Source organism: Podarcis bocagei (assembly GCF_964188305.1).
Source record: "Podarcis bocagei genome assembly, chromosome: 14".
Classification (NCBI taxonomy): domain Eukaryota; kingdom Metazoa; phylum Chordata; class Lepidosauria; order Squamata; family Lacertidae; genus Podarcis; species Podarcis bocagei.
The window spans coordinates 55,645,764-55,659,047 of NC_138139.1; the positions used below are offsets into that span (position 1 = coordinate 55,645,764).

Below are 13,284 nucleotides of genomic sequence, written 5' to 3' on the forward strand. Positions count from 1 at the left end.
GTCTAAATTAAGCAGTTCAGTATTTGATAAAAATATTTAAAGTCTGGGACATAATATTTGAGAATTACAAAATAAGAATTGAAACAAGGTAATAAATTGCTGCTTATAATTTTATTATTGAGAATGCAGGAAAGGGAGATGTGAGGAAGTCCAAAGGTTATGGAAGTATGATTCATGGACAGTTGTTTTTGCTGTATTTTTTCTATTCTATGTCTATTTTCTTGTTTTTCTTTGTTCTTCTTTGTTTGTTATATTGTGGTGATGGTATTATATATGTTTGGTGATTTTTCTTTTGTTTAAAATTTGCAATAAATATCTTTAAAAAAGAAAAATAAAAAATAAAAAATGCAGTGTGTGCCTACATCGCTGCTAGTTTTGAAGCCTGGTATATGTGGTGTCACAGAAGCGAAAGTGAGGAGAAGAAGCGCTCACCATGTGTCTGTACCCTAAATAATGGCAAGAACAGAAGTAGCTGTTTTCAGACTTAAGCAAATGGTTTTTCATTTAAGGGCTTGATCAACATCAAACTTCATTATTTTCATCACTTCATGGTGAATGTCTGAAGCCACCAAGCTATATATAGGTAAAACTCCAGTGGAATCCCTGGGACTAAGAAATGGAAATTCTAAATGTAGATTAAGCTCATTAAATCCTGCAATTATTATCTCGCCTATTCATTTTTGTTGATGTTTTGCTATATTTGGATTTCAGCTCCACAGAAATCTCCCATCTTCAGTTAGAACAGAACTATAGGTAAGAATTGATACCTAGTTCCCAGTTTTTTGTGTTTTTCCTTTGCTTGATCATTCATATTTCTGAAATGTAGAGAGAGGTACTAATGTAGATTAGTCAGTCATAGACATATTATCTGCAGATAACTGTGACAGATGATGGTTAAACAGACTCTCACATGAAAACTTGGGATGAGTCTTGAATAAGTCAGACAGAATACTTTATTTGACATCTGAGGACCAAACTGGACATGATGTGATTTACCCAAGTACAGTGGTGCCCCGCAAGACGAATGCCTCGCAAGACGGAAAACCCGCTAGACGAAAGGGTTTTCCGTTTTGGAGGTGCTTCGCAAAACGAATTTCCTATGGGCTTGCTTCGCAAGACGAAAATGTCTTGCGAGTTCCTGCGGGGTTTTTTCCCTTCCCCCCCTTTTTCCCAAGCCGCTAAGCCGCTTATCAGCTGATCCGCTAAGCCGCTAATGGGCTTGCTTCGCAAGACGAAAAAACCGCAAGACGAAGAGACTCGCGGAACGGATTCTTTTCGTCTTGCGAGGCACCACTGTAGTAACTAATTGTGACACTATCCGTGTATGTGTGTGAGAGAGTGGGGGGGGGGGAGGTGGTAGGGAGAGGGAAAGTAAATAGCAATTGGAGAAAATCTGGATTGGAACAAAACTGGTACATCATGATATAAGTGGTGAACCTGTAAATGAATTTTGGGATTTTTAGAGGGTTCAGAAAATTGTGAAACATGATACATTATCAGGACCCATTTGGCCCTCTTAAATCTGTATACAGTGGTACCTCAGTTTTTGAACGTCTCCGTTGACGGAAGTTTCAGTTTTCAAACGCCGTAAGCCCAGAAGTAAATGCTTTGTTTTTGAACTCAAACATGAAACGTGGCTTCCGTATTGAGTTTTCCATTTTGAGGCTTCTGTATTGAGTTTTCTGTTTCAGAACTCGAATGGTCTTCCAGAATGGATTACGTTCGAAAACTGAGGTACCACTGTACCAGCTAAAATAAATATTTGAAGAATAAGGATTTGATTGTTTGCCTTTTGATGGCAGCACAGAATTTTATTTGGTTTGCTCATTTTGTGTTTTATTTGCATATATTTAGTTAAATGTTTTGTATGTATACATTGGCCTCATATCTGAGTGATAAAACTTCAAAAGAGTTTTAGGTTTTATTCAACTACGTTTTACTTGGAGTATACCCACTGAAATGAATAAAACAATAAAACATTTTTGAAAAAGAAACCAGGCAGTGTGTGTGTGTGTGTGGTCTGGATCTTTGCTCACCACAGCAGCCCTGATCTGAATCTCCACTCCCCCCACTCCAAAAAAGAGAGAGTCCCATTGTGTGAATGACACAATGTCTAGTTTGGTCCTGCGCATATGAAGTTGTCATAATTGTCTCTGTTGCCATGGGGGACTAGAAAATCGTATTTTAAAATAGAATAACATTTTAAAATAGAGTAACGTTGCGTGCTTGTGATTAGAATATAGGAATATAAGAACAGAGAAAACATACAAATGCTTTTTTCTTTTTTACATTTACTCTGTGTATGTGCGTGTGTCTATATTTTCTTTAAAAAATTAACTCCAGTTCCATAAGGAATCCATGCTACCGATCGACCTTGGAAGACTTCAGGAGGCCAGCAGACCTTATTGGCCATGAAGTGATTCTGGGCTTCTTCCTTCTCCTCCTCCTGGTTTGGTTCTTAAACCGTGAGTTTGAAGTGAGCTACCGCCTGCATTACCATGGAGATGTGGAAGCCGACCTTCACCGCACCAAGATCCAGAGCATGAGGGACCAGGCGGACTGGCTGCTGCGGAATATCATTCCGTACCACGTGGCGGAGCAGCTGAAAGTCTCACAGAGCTACTCCAAAAACCATGACAGTGGTGGCGTGATCTTTGCCAGCATCGTGAACTTCAGTGAGTTCTACGAGGAGAACTACGAAGGAGGCAAGGAGTGCTACCGAGTCCTGAACGAACTGATCGGGGACTTTGACGAGCTGCTGAGCAAGCCAGACTACAGCAACATCGAGAAGATCAAAACCATTGGGGCCACGTATATGGCCGCCTCTGGCCTGAACACGTCCCAGTGCCAAGACAGCAGCAGCCCGCACAGCCACTTGCAAACCCTCTTCGAATTTGCCAAAGAAATGATGCGAGTGGTTGATGACTTTAACAACAACATGCTGTGGTTCAATTTCAAACTGCGGATTGGCTTCAACCATGGCCCCTTGACTGCCGGGGTCATTGGCACCACCAAGCTCCTGTATGACATTTGGGGTGACACTGTGAACATCGCCAGCAGGATGGACACGACCGGAGTGGAGTGTCGCATCCAGGTGAGTGAAGAGAGCTACCGCATCCTGAACAAAATGGGGTATGACTTTGATTACAGGGGGACGGTGAACGTGAAGGGCAAAGGGCAGATGAAGACCTTCCTGTACCCCAAGTGCATGGACAACGGCATCGTCCCCCACCACCAGTTATCTATATCTCCAGACATCCGTGTTCAAGTGGATGGCAGCATTGGGCGGTCTCCGACGGACGAGATCACCAACCTGGTGCCTTCTGTACAGAATTTGGACAAGATGCCCCACGTCTCGGACCATAATTTGGAGCTCAAGGGCGGGCTCCCCTGTTTCAAGACTCTCCCAAAAGAGACAGTGAAGCCAGAGGATGGGCGTAGGTTTGGTAAGTCTGTTGAGAAAAACGACTGCAAAGAAGCAGGTCCCGGTGAGACCAGTGAGCTGACTAAGCTGAATAACTCGCGGAGCGTATGATGCGCTGGAGTGGTCTGCTCTGTCTACAAGAGCGCAGGTGCTCTCGGTGGGCTGTGTTCTCCTGGAGGAGGGGGCAGGAGAGGGAGTGGCTGGACGGCTCTGTCATCTGACTTCACTTTGGCAACGGGATCCGAGGGGGTCACTGGTGTGCCAGGGCTTTTGTGCCTCTCTCACCCCCCAGGGCCCCTTGGAACAGTCTTTCAGCTGAGATGAGACATCAAGTGCCTTCAGATAGACTCTGCTGGACTCCTTGTCTAGGAACAGAGGCACAAAGTTGACCATATGTTTGATGGATAAGCCGTGGTTATATCATTTTTATTGTTTCTCACTGGCACTACTATTTTGTTTTTGTTTTGCCTATTATGTTAAGCCTTTTGTATGTAAACACAGACAAATGCATGTTTACCTGACTGACACAAACAGCCACTAAGGGAAGGTGATGTGAGGCGAGAGAGGAGTTGGCAGAGTTGCCCCCTGGGCAACTGGAGGAGGAGGAGGAGCAGGGAGCTTGCCTTGGCAGTCCAGCACTCACCTGAAGTGATCCGTGGGCTGCTCTGTTTGCCATAATCAGACTCAAGTGCCCTTGTGTGTTCTGGGATGCGTGGCCTCTTGCCATTCACCCCACAGGCCTCTGCCGTGTGGGGATTGGCGCTGGCTGCACAGTGCTCCAGCGGCAGAAGCGTGGCCAATCTCAGCCTCAGGTGTTTCGCTTCTGACCTCTGCCAGGAGGGACTTCTGAGCATTTGGGTGAAACTGTTTTCTCTAAATCTGGCCAGGCCTAAGAGAAAGATAATAAATGATAGGGGATTTTCTCCCTTCCTTTTTATTCCTCCCTTCCCCCTTAATTCTGTATTTGTGGGGACGGTAGGGATTGTAAGCAGTGGTGCCATTGTAAGGCAGGTGCCCATTAAGCGTGTCTGCGTACTCAGTCCAGCCTTTCTTTAGGCACAGTTGGTGCCAACAGCACTCAAGCTGCCAGACGTGGCTGAACTAGCAGGGTTGGGGCACATATTTCGCCCTTATTGTGTTTGCCCTTTGTGGGAGTTGGAATGAGAAGTCTGTTCAGAGCTGAAAAGCACAAGAGTAGGGAGATCATAAGCCTTCAGCGCTTTATTGTGTGGATTCAGTCAGAATGAACTCCCTTTGACAATCTTTTCTTTTGCATTTTCACTCCTGTTGTATTACTGAATGAAGAGTCAAACGTGTTTGACTCTTAATGCAGCCAAATTTTCTGATTCACCTAAAGGTGATGTAGCCAAGCATAAATCTGCCCCACAAATACACATGCAGAATAAAGTAGGGGCTGTTCTACGTTTTTGCAAGTTTAGAAGACGTGAAAAGGGTTAAAGTACTTTACGGTTAGAAAATTTGTTGTTTCATAGAATACTTCCTCTTGCACTTTCTTATCCTGCAACCTAAATTGGTCCAGTAAAAAGCTAGCATCTCCTGTGTTCTAACCTTTGGAGTGAAATGGACAACTATGACCATTCTCATCAGCTGGTCGCTTCTGTTATTTTGTTGACATGCTAATCTTCTTTAAAACTAAAGCCAGACTCTCTTTCTTTTGGCTCAGTTGTTAAGAGCATCCCTGGAATTTATGATCATAAAGGGGCTTTTGCTTGATATCACATAGAATACCTTTTCTGTGCACTCTCTCTTCTGTATGTCTCACATTCCGACACCCACACTGAGCATCATTGTAATACGTGCATCTTTCGATAAAAGCCTTTGGGGCTGAACCAACACAGGGGTAGTGAATTTCCAGTGCAGGGTGGTTCTAGGAGGACAATGCTGAACGGTTCTCAAAATGTAGTTAAAAACAACCTTATTTTCTTCAGCCCCAAGTACTGTACCGTACTAGCCTCCACTGTGGCTGCAATCCTAAGCACATTTACTAGGTAGTAACTCCAGCGTAGGCAGTGGACTTAATTGTGAATAAAATGTGTAGGAGGAGGCTGTTCCCTGAGTTGGGCTTTCCAGAAGATTAGTATCGTTTTGTAAACTTCTCTTGCCTCAGTCAGATCAAAGAAACTTTCGAAGGTAATCGCCAGGATTCTAGCTTCTGGTTTCTCGACTGAACTGCGGTTTTCCCCATGGCTGAGCTGATTTAGTCCCAAGGTGTTTCCAGGCCATCTGCAGCATGCAGAACAGAGCTGGGGTTTAACAAGAGCTAAAAGTCAGAAGAGGGAAGTTTAAGGACACTGATAATAGCCCCCAGGGATGGTGGCTTGTGGCGGATCTGGTCCTGTGAGCATGAGAGGCTTTGAGGCCAGCTGTCTTAATGTGTGACCTGCTTCTCTCAGTTGTGAGAATTGTTGGAAACTTGCAGATTTCTAGCCACAAGGAATTTGGCTATTTGCTTTTGTAAAAAGACCGCAATTACCCCATCTTGGGGGGATGTTCCTAAGACCAGCTCTTTGCGGTGTAAAAAACGCTCAAATGGTTGAAGTCTTTTATTTCATTTCTTTAATTTGTGTAGGTGCTTCAGGCCCTTGGCAAATGTATCTTCCTCTCTGCCAGGCAGGTGATGTCTTTGGTCACAGGGCAGGGGTTGGCTTGCTCTTTCTCTGGCCGGGCACATGAAAGGTATGTTCAGCTTGAATTTTAAGGGCTCTGATTGGTGTCTGCTTCATCCTGGATGCTGAAATAGCAGCGTCTCAGCTGCTCTTTGTGTGAATTCATGGGCTGCTCTCAACAACAGGGTTTCCTGCAATGGGACGTTGCCTGCAAAGCACCTTGCATATTGTTGCTTTTTCACATACCTCCCCAAAAGCGTTTTATTTGCCAGGCAAAATAGGCAGAGGTAGTAGGGAGCTCTTCTGCCGCTTGCCTGTGGAACGGTCCCCGAAGGCTTGTTGCCTGTACTTTCGGCCTTGGTGGATGCAGAGGTGGGGAACCTGAAGGAGCCCTCCAGATGTTGCTAGGCTCCAGGTCCCGTCACCCCTGCGCATCGGGCAGGCTCGCTGCTGGGGCGGATGGGAATCCCAGCAGCAGCTGGAGGGCCACCGGTTCGTCACACCATGCCGAAAATTATAGCCATAAAACTGGAGCGCTACGTTGGTAGCAATAATGCAAGATGATTTACCTAGCGGTAAATACACACGCCTGGTGAGGGAGCAAGTAGTGGCATGCAAAGGAGGCAGTTGTTCCTTTGAAGATCGGGCTGGACATGAGCCAGGGATGTCATTTTGGGTTTTTTCAGCAGAAGCTTATTTCCAGGGCTCTGGAACTAATGATGCTAATTGACTTGGCACTAAAAGGACCTTGCTCACACCACAAACAGATATTTTAGTTAGAGTTGGGCTGGGAAGTCGGGTGGCAGAAGGAAATATCGGAGGGCGAAGGCAGGGGGAGGCAAGGTTTGCAGAAGCCTAGGTCTTCTGCTGCCAACTCCTTGGCAACAAAGTTTTGGGATGCACAAGGAAGTGCTCCAAAGAGAGCAAGTTCCGTTCTCCTGCTGTGCTCCAAGGTCTCTGAAAGCAGTAAATGAGGCTTTTTATTCAACCTCACTCATTGAGGCCTGCTTCAGTCCTACAGAAATCAATGAGACAAAGCACCTTTTAAGGACTAAATAACTACTTAATTATTTAGAACTTACTTTCCGCTGACTATATATAAATAGAAACAATGCACTTGGCTTCTTTTCCAAAGGCTCTTTTAACTTGTCACTGGAGGCTTCTTGCCATTTGGCTTCCTAGCAGAGCCACGTGATGAGATGGGTGGCTTCCCCTTTTCTTCCACAGGAGCTGGAGGGGTATCTCTGAGGGCTGGGTGTGCAAGGTGGAGGAAAAGGCGCCTGTGTGACTTTGGCCGCTCTTGGGAGCCCCACCCTCTCCTTGCCCCTCCTGTGAGCTGAAAGGCAGTGGCCACCAGCCCCTCCTCCTCCATCTGCCCCACATAGAGGCAGCATTCTGGGCACTTATTCCCACTCAGGTCCAGTTGGTAGGAGGAGGAGCTCTTGGTGTCCTGCTGAGAGTGTCCCACAGAGCTCTTTACTGCCTCTTCTCCGTTCTCTCCTCCCCCCATCCCACGCTCCTCATGCCTATACCTGCAATATGCCCCGTCCCCCCACTTACCTGGGGAGAAGCATCATAAAGCAGAAAGCATTTCTTCTAGGCACTTCCTGGGTCTCTGAGGCATTAGACTCTCCTCTTAGAAATGAGCCTAAGGCTAGTAGTGTATCTCGCGTGTAAATACTGGTTGGTTTATGCACCGCAGCTGCACTCCTGCCTTCCTCTCTCTGACGTCAGCCGTTCTCCCGCCTGGCCAGGGCAGCATCCTGCTTCTGCAGTAGCCATAGCCAAACAGGACTTCCTGGACATATAGCAGCAATGTAAACCAAGGGCTCCAAAGCATCCCTTTGGGGCAGCAGCTTTAAGGTTGTTGCCTCAAGGTCACGAGGACAAACAGAAGTAATAAAAAGCCCAAAGCCTTAACGAGATGGGGGACAAGCAGAGTGGCGGCCTGTGGCGTTGTCTCCGCGGGACGACTCCCTCTGCCTCTGTCCAGGGTGCCCGTTCCTTTAGGTGCTGAAGGCTTGGGTCCCCTTCTAGGGCCACGGAGGGCCACGCTCCCCTCTTTCCACCCTCCGGTTGCTGCCGTGGAGAGGGAGCCTGGCTCTTCCCTTCTCAGGACCTGGTGATTTAAAGCCAACTCCTTATTTTGATGGCAATACCCTTCAGAAACTCTTAACTGGCCTGGGCTTTGCATACTTGCGAAGAGCCGCTGGAAGGAATCGGTCAGTAGGACAGGGCAAGTGCTGGGCCCGGGTCAGGTGCCGACTGAGTGGGAAATGCTGGAAGCAGCTTTGCGGGTCCAAGGCCACCTCTGACTCTTATCTTCCTGGCTGACGCAAAGCAACCCTTTTGTTTCTTTAGCCCTTGGTGGGGAGGCTGGAGAGAGAGGCCTTCTGTCGGGCTGGTCCTTTGGAGCCTGACTTTCCCTTCTCAGAAAGCTCCTCCTGGTGGAGAACGAGAGTCCTCTGCAAACCATCCAAGACGGTTCACACTGGTGTTCTTCACCAGCAGTATCTACAGGGTTGTTTTCGACATGTACCGTTGAATTTAATTGTGTATTTATATTTTTATTTGGTTTTGAGATAATGCTGTTACTGGCCCTGAGGCTTTGTGCTGAATAAACTACTAGTTACGGGGGGGGGGGGGGGGGAGAAGGGTGCCAGCCTTTAGGCAGCCTATGCAACACTATTTCAGTATTTGATATGCACAAACGAGCCTCCCCTATTTTTCATCATTTTAGCCTGGTGTGCTGAGAAACTTGGGAGAGGCAAAAGATGAAAGCAACTTGAAACTCCTTTCATTTTGTGAAAAAAAACCACACCACAGTATTGTCCTTCAGGTGCCTATCAGCTCCTGGTCTGCCTTGAAGAAGGGCTTTCCTGGAATATTGCCTCCACGCAGTATTGGTGTCAATGGGGAAATGCCCCAAATTCTGTACTTGCGGGCGCAGGTGTGAGCAGAAAACCATCCAGCTTTCTCCTCCTTTTTCTGCGTCCACTACTCTGGTTGACATTGTCTTGCCCTCCGTGCAGAAAGGAAGAGCAGGCCCCTCCCCACACCAGGCGAGGAGGAGGAGGAGGAGGCAGTGGCTTCACAGAGTTTTGCTTGCTGGGAGTGCCAAAGGCTGTCCTTCACTACAGTAGCTTAACTGTAAATAGCCTGCATACGTCTGGCTCTAAAGACAGACACACACACACACAAGTATGTGTGAAATACTATATGTATATAGAAGGTAAATATACACATTCACTTTGACTTGTTACTGCAGATCTGTAATCAATTGTATATTAAACGGTTTTCCTGTACTGGAGATTCCTTTGCACCATCTTAAATTTGGGAGATCTGGAGAAGCGATTCTCGCGATTCACGTGCCACTTTGTGGAAATGTTCATTCTTCCAAGGGATAAGTGGGCTGAATTTACCTGCATGTGTTTCCCAAGAGCTTGTGATCACTGGGCAGTGCCCTCGCAACAGACTCATAGGATGGTATGTATCTGTCTACTCAAGGTAGCAAAATGGTTTGGGAGCAAGTCATATATATAATGGAGAAGTTGGAATGATAATTTTTCAGTCAGTTGCCCTAACCTTGCCTGCTCTGCTTGGGCACTGTGAATGTATCTTGTAGCCAATTTCAGCTTCTGAAGGTGTTCCCCTTAGAATTGCACAATGCTGCTACTTGTGTAAATGCAAGCACACTTTTCACAGTAACACAAACATGTGGCCTTTCCCACCATTTCAAAGAGGAGCAGTTCTGGACAGTTCTATTCCATTTTTCTTTTCTGGGGAGGGTGGTGATGTCATCATTCAAGATTGCTAAATAATCTTCCAGTTTCAACCCTTCGCCTGCACTGCTCAGCTGTTACAAACTTCTGAAAGCTAAAGGGTACCTGGGAAAGAACAGGATGCTAAAAGGCTATGCCCACCTCACCCCAAATAGCTTCCGATCAATTTTTCTTTAGATACTTTGGCAGCGGAAGTTCAGATATGGGTCAGGAAGAAATGAGATCAGAAATGGCTCTGAGAGTTGCACGTCTTTCTAAAGAGGACTTTGAACCCTTCTATGACCTTCTAAGGGGACACGGGTGGCGCTGTGGGTAAAACCTCAGCGCCTAGGACTTGCCAATCGCATGGCCGGCGGTTTGAATCCCCGCGGCGGGGTGAGCTCCTGTCATTCGGTCCCAGCTCCTGCCCACCTAGCAGTTCGAAAGCACCCTTAAGTGCAAGTAGATAAATAGGTACCGCTCTGGCGGGAAGGTAAACGGCGTTTCCGTGCACTGCACTGGTGCTGGCTCGCCAGAGCAGCTTCGTCACGTTGGCCACATGACCCAGAAGTGTCATCGGACAGCGCTGGCCCCCGGCCTCTTAAGCGAGATGGGCGCGCAACCCCAGAGTCGGTCACGACTGGCCCGTACGGGCAGGGGTACCTTTACCTTTACCTTTTATGACCTTCTAAAACAATTGCAGAAAGATTTAGCAGTGGAAAAAGGAATGCAGCCTTCAAAGGTTTTTAGAGATGAAATCAAAATGGAATTGAAAGACTTGCCTACGAAATTTACTGAACTGCCTGCTTCAGCTAATGAAGCTTTGGATTTAGGAATATGCCATAAATCCACCATTAAAAGACTCACTAAAACTGCATCAGACTTGCAACTTCATATGGAGTCCTGGGAGGATAGGAGTAGAATGGATAATTTATGACTGAAAGAAGCTCCAAAAAACAGGTATGAAAGCCCTTTTTGTTAACTTTAAGTGTGAATGCAAACTGCATACAGATAATTCATGAAGCTTTGGCTACCCCCCCCCCAAAGACCGCAAGGCTGTGATATACAGTGGTACCTCGGGTTACATACGCTTCAGGTTACAAACTCTGCTAACCCAGAAATAGTACCTCAGGTTAAGAACTTTGCTTCAGGATGAGAACAGAAATCGTGCTCCGGTGGCACAGCAGCAGCAGGAGGCCCCATTAGCTAAAGTGGTGTTTCAGGGTAAGAACAGTTTCAGGTTAAGTACGGACCTCCAGAACGAATTAAGTACTTAACCTGAGGTACCACTGTAATAACAATTTTTATTATTTCTGGGCAGTTCACAGGATAAAATTGCAATATAAAAACACAAAATACATAAAATAAAACCAATAACACCCCCCCAACACATTTTAAAAGGGCAAAGGCTTGGTTAAAGAGGAACGTTTTTGTCTGGTGCCTAAAGGTGTATAATGAAAGCGCCAGAAGAACCTTCCTGGGGAGAGAGCATTCCACAAACGGGGAGCCACTTAGGCCCTGTTCTCGTGTTGCTACCCTCCAGACCTCACATGGAGGAGGCACATGAAGAAAATGGCACGTTCCTCCTTCAAAGAAGCAATTGAGAAAGTAGCAAGAGAAGGAACGGAATTTAACATGGAAGGGAAGAAAGTCCACTACAAAAAAAGAAACCTCAAAAAATACTACCCTACATGCTGCTGGAGTGAAATACAGATGGGGCCTCCAATTTAAACTTATTTTGCAGATAGCAATACTGATAGGGCTCAGCTAGATTGGTACAGTAAAGGAAAAGTATTTTATATGTGTTGTATATGCGATATGTTATATGTAGGTTTTGGTGTCTTCGGGTGTCTTCCCGTGTAAGAGTTGGGGTGTCTAGGCGACGTTTCGACGAGGTCTCACTCGTCATCTTCAGGCTGGTGCTTTCGGCTTCTTGTTACTAGAACAGAGCAGGATCTCAGTGTTTGAGTTCCTATAAATACTGTTGAGGGGGTGTGGTGTATAGCCTCCAACGTTCTGGGCAGAGAGGAAGTTCCTAGGTTAATGTGCCTTTTCTATGATATATACATATGCGATATGTGACACCAGATGGCGCTGTGGAGTCCCGTCTTTCCCTGCCTGATTTCCCTGCATGAGTTTACAACGCATTTAACTTCATCGCTTCTTTGAAGTCTCTAGATCCAGCCATCGTCACCACTCTGGCTGAAGCCAAACTGGCATTGGGAACAATTGGGAGTTCCAATACACAGAACAGGAAGAGGCAGGAGGAGAGAAACAGAGACAATATGGATGGCAAGGGAGGTCAAATAAGAAACCTAAGAGTTTCTTAAAGAAATTAGAAACATCATTCTTCTGCAAACTGACTGGTTTGATTTTTAATTTTTATAGGTATATCTCATATTATGCTAAGTGAAGAATATGGCAAGGGGGGAGTGAAGGAAAGCTGAAACTGGCATTTCTTTGCAAGAGAAAATTCAATACCCTTAACATATTGAGCTGTTTGAAGTTGGGGCAGGGAGTGTGAGCTGTCTCACCCCCTGTTCATATGCCATACCTGTGGACTCTTTAACTGTGATGCTCTGTTGCACAGGTGTATTAAATTCCATATAAATTAAAACAGTGAAATCTCAGAAGTAGAACCAACTCTCTTTGGTAACACCAATAATGCTGGAAGATGTAACTAAAGTCATTAAGAAACTTAAACCACACAAGGGACCTTGAATCTCTTGAAAGGTTGGATTGGTTAAAATAATATTACCGTGTGTGTGTGTGTGTGTGTGTGTGTGTGTGTGTTTCAAACCCTATCTATTTCAACAAATACTCTAAGGATATGGCCAAAACAATGATTGTAAGCTTGAGTCATCACAGCAAGAGACCTGATCCGCGCCTAACTGTATTATATCAACTTTCTCAGAGAAGGGTAAATGGGTCTACCATACCATGATGTGGCCCATATATAGAATGTCATTAGTATGATACTCAGTGTAAAAGAGAAGATTTGGATGCAAATGAAATTAGATGAACCTGTGCAACACAGAATATCAGGCATCCCATTTTTGAATAACAACAAAACTTTTGTAGTGATAGAGCCATTTGCAAAAGTAGAATTCAAGATCTGGCGATCCTGGATATAAAAATCAGCACCACCTATACGTATTCCCCATGCGTTGCACCCCTCCTTCGACACGTCTGATCGAAAACTGATGCCTATGAAATGGAAAGAAAAACACTTGTGCAGATTGATTCACTTTTATAAAAATGATCTTTTTCTCACGGCAAATTATGTAAAGAATTGAGGGTTGTAATGTGAATTGGCTATCAGGTGATACATATTATCTCAAGTCCAACAGCTGAATCTCAAGCAATTAGACCTTTCACACAATTTGAAAAACTGATTCTGAATATCACTGAACACCCCCACCCCAAAAATATCGGTTTCATGCAAAATACTCACTGACATAGCCATTGAACA

At 45.5% G+C, this 13,284-nt stretch overlaps 1 protein-coding gene and 1 long non-coding RNA gene across 3 annotated transcripts in view; one reads left to right on the forward strand and one right to left on the reverse strand.

Moving 5' to 3' along the window:
* The window catches only part of ADCY9 (adenylate cyclase 9), a 30,012-nt gene extending 20,656 nt beyond the window's left edge, over positions 1-9,356 (forward strand). For both annotated transcript variants that reach the window (XM_081170743.1, XM_081170744.1), the window contains exons 11-12: positions 712-753; positions 2,344-9,356. In XM_081170743.1, the coding sequence (XP_081026869.1) occupies positions 712-753; positions 2,344-3,535 (1,234 nt within the window). In that variant the 3' untranslated portion in view covers positions 3,536-9,356. The remainder of the gene's footprint in view (positions 1-711; positions 754-2,343) is intronic.
* LOC308573645 lies at positions 4,688-11,634 on the reverse strand. Its single transcript, XR_014002149.1, has 2 exons — positions 10,498-11,634; positions 4,688-10,116 (listed from the first exon to the last, which is right to left on the reverse strand). It is a non-coding gene; the product is annotated as an uncharacterized lncRNA (long non-coding RNA).
* Between the last annotated feature and the right edge of the window lie 1,650 nt (positions 11,635-13,284).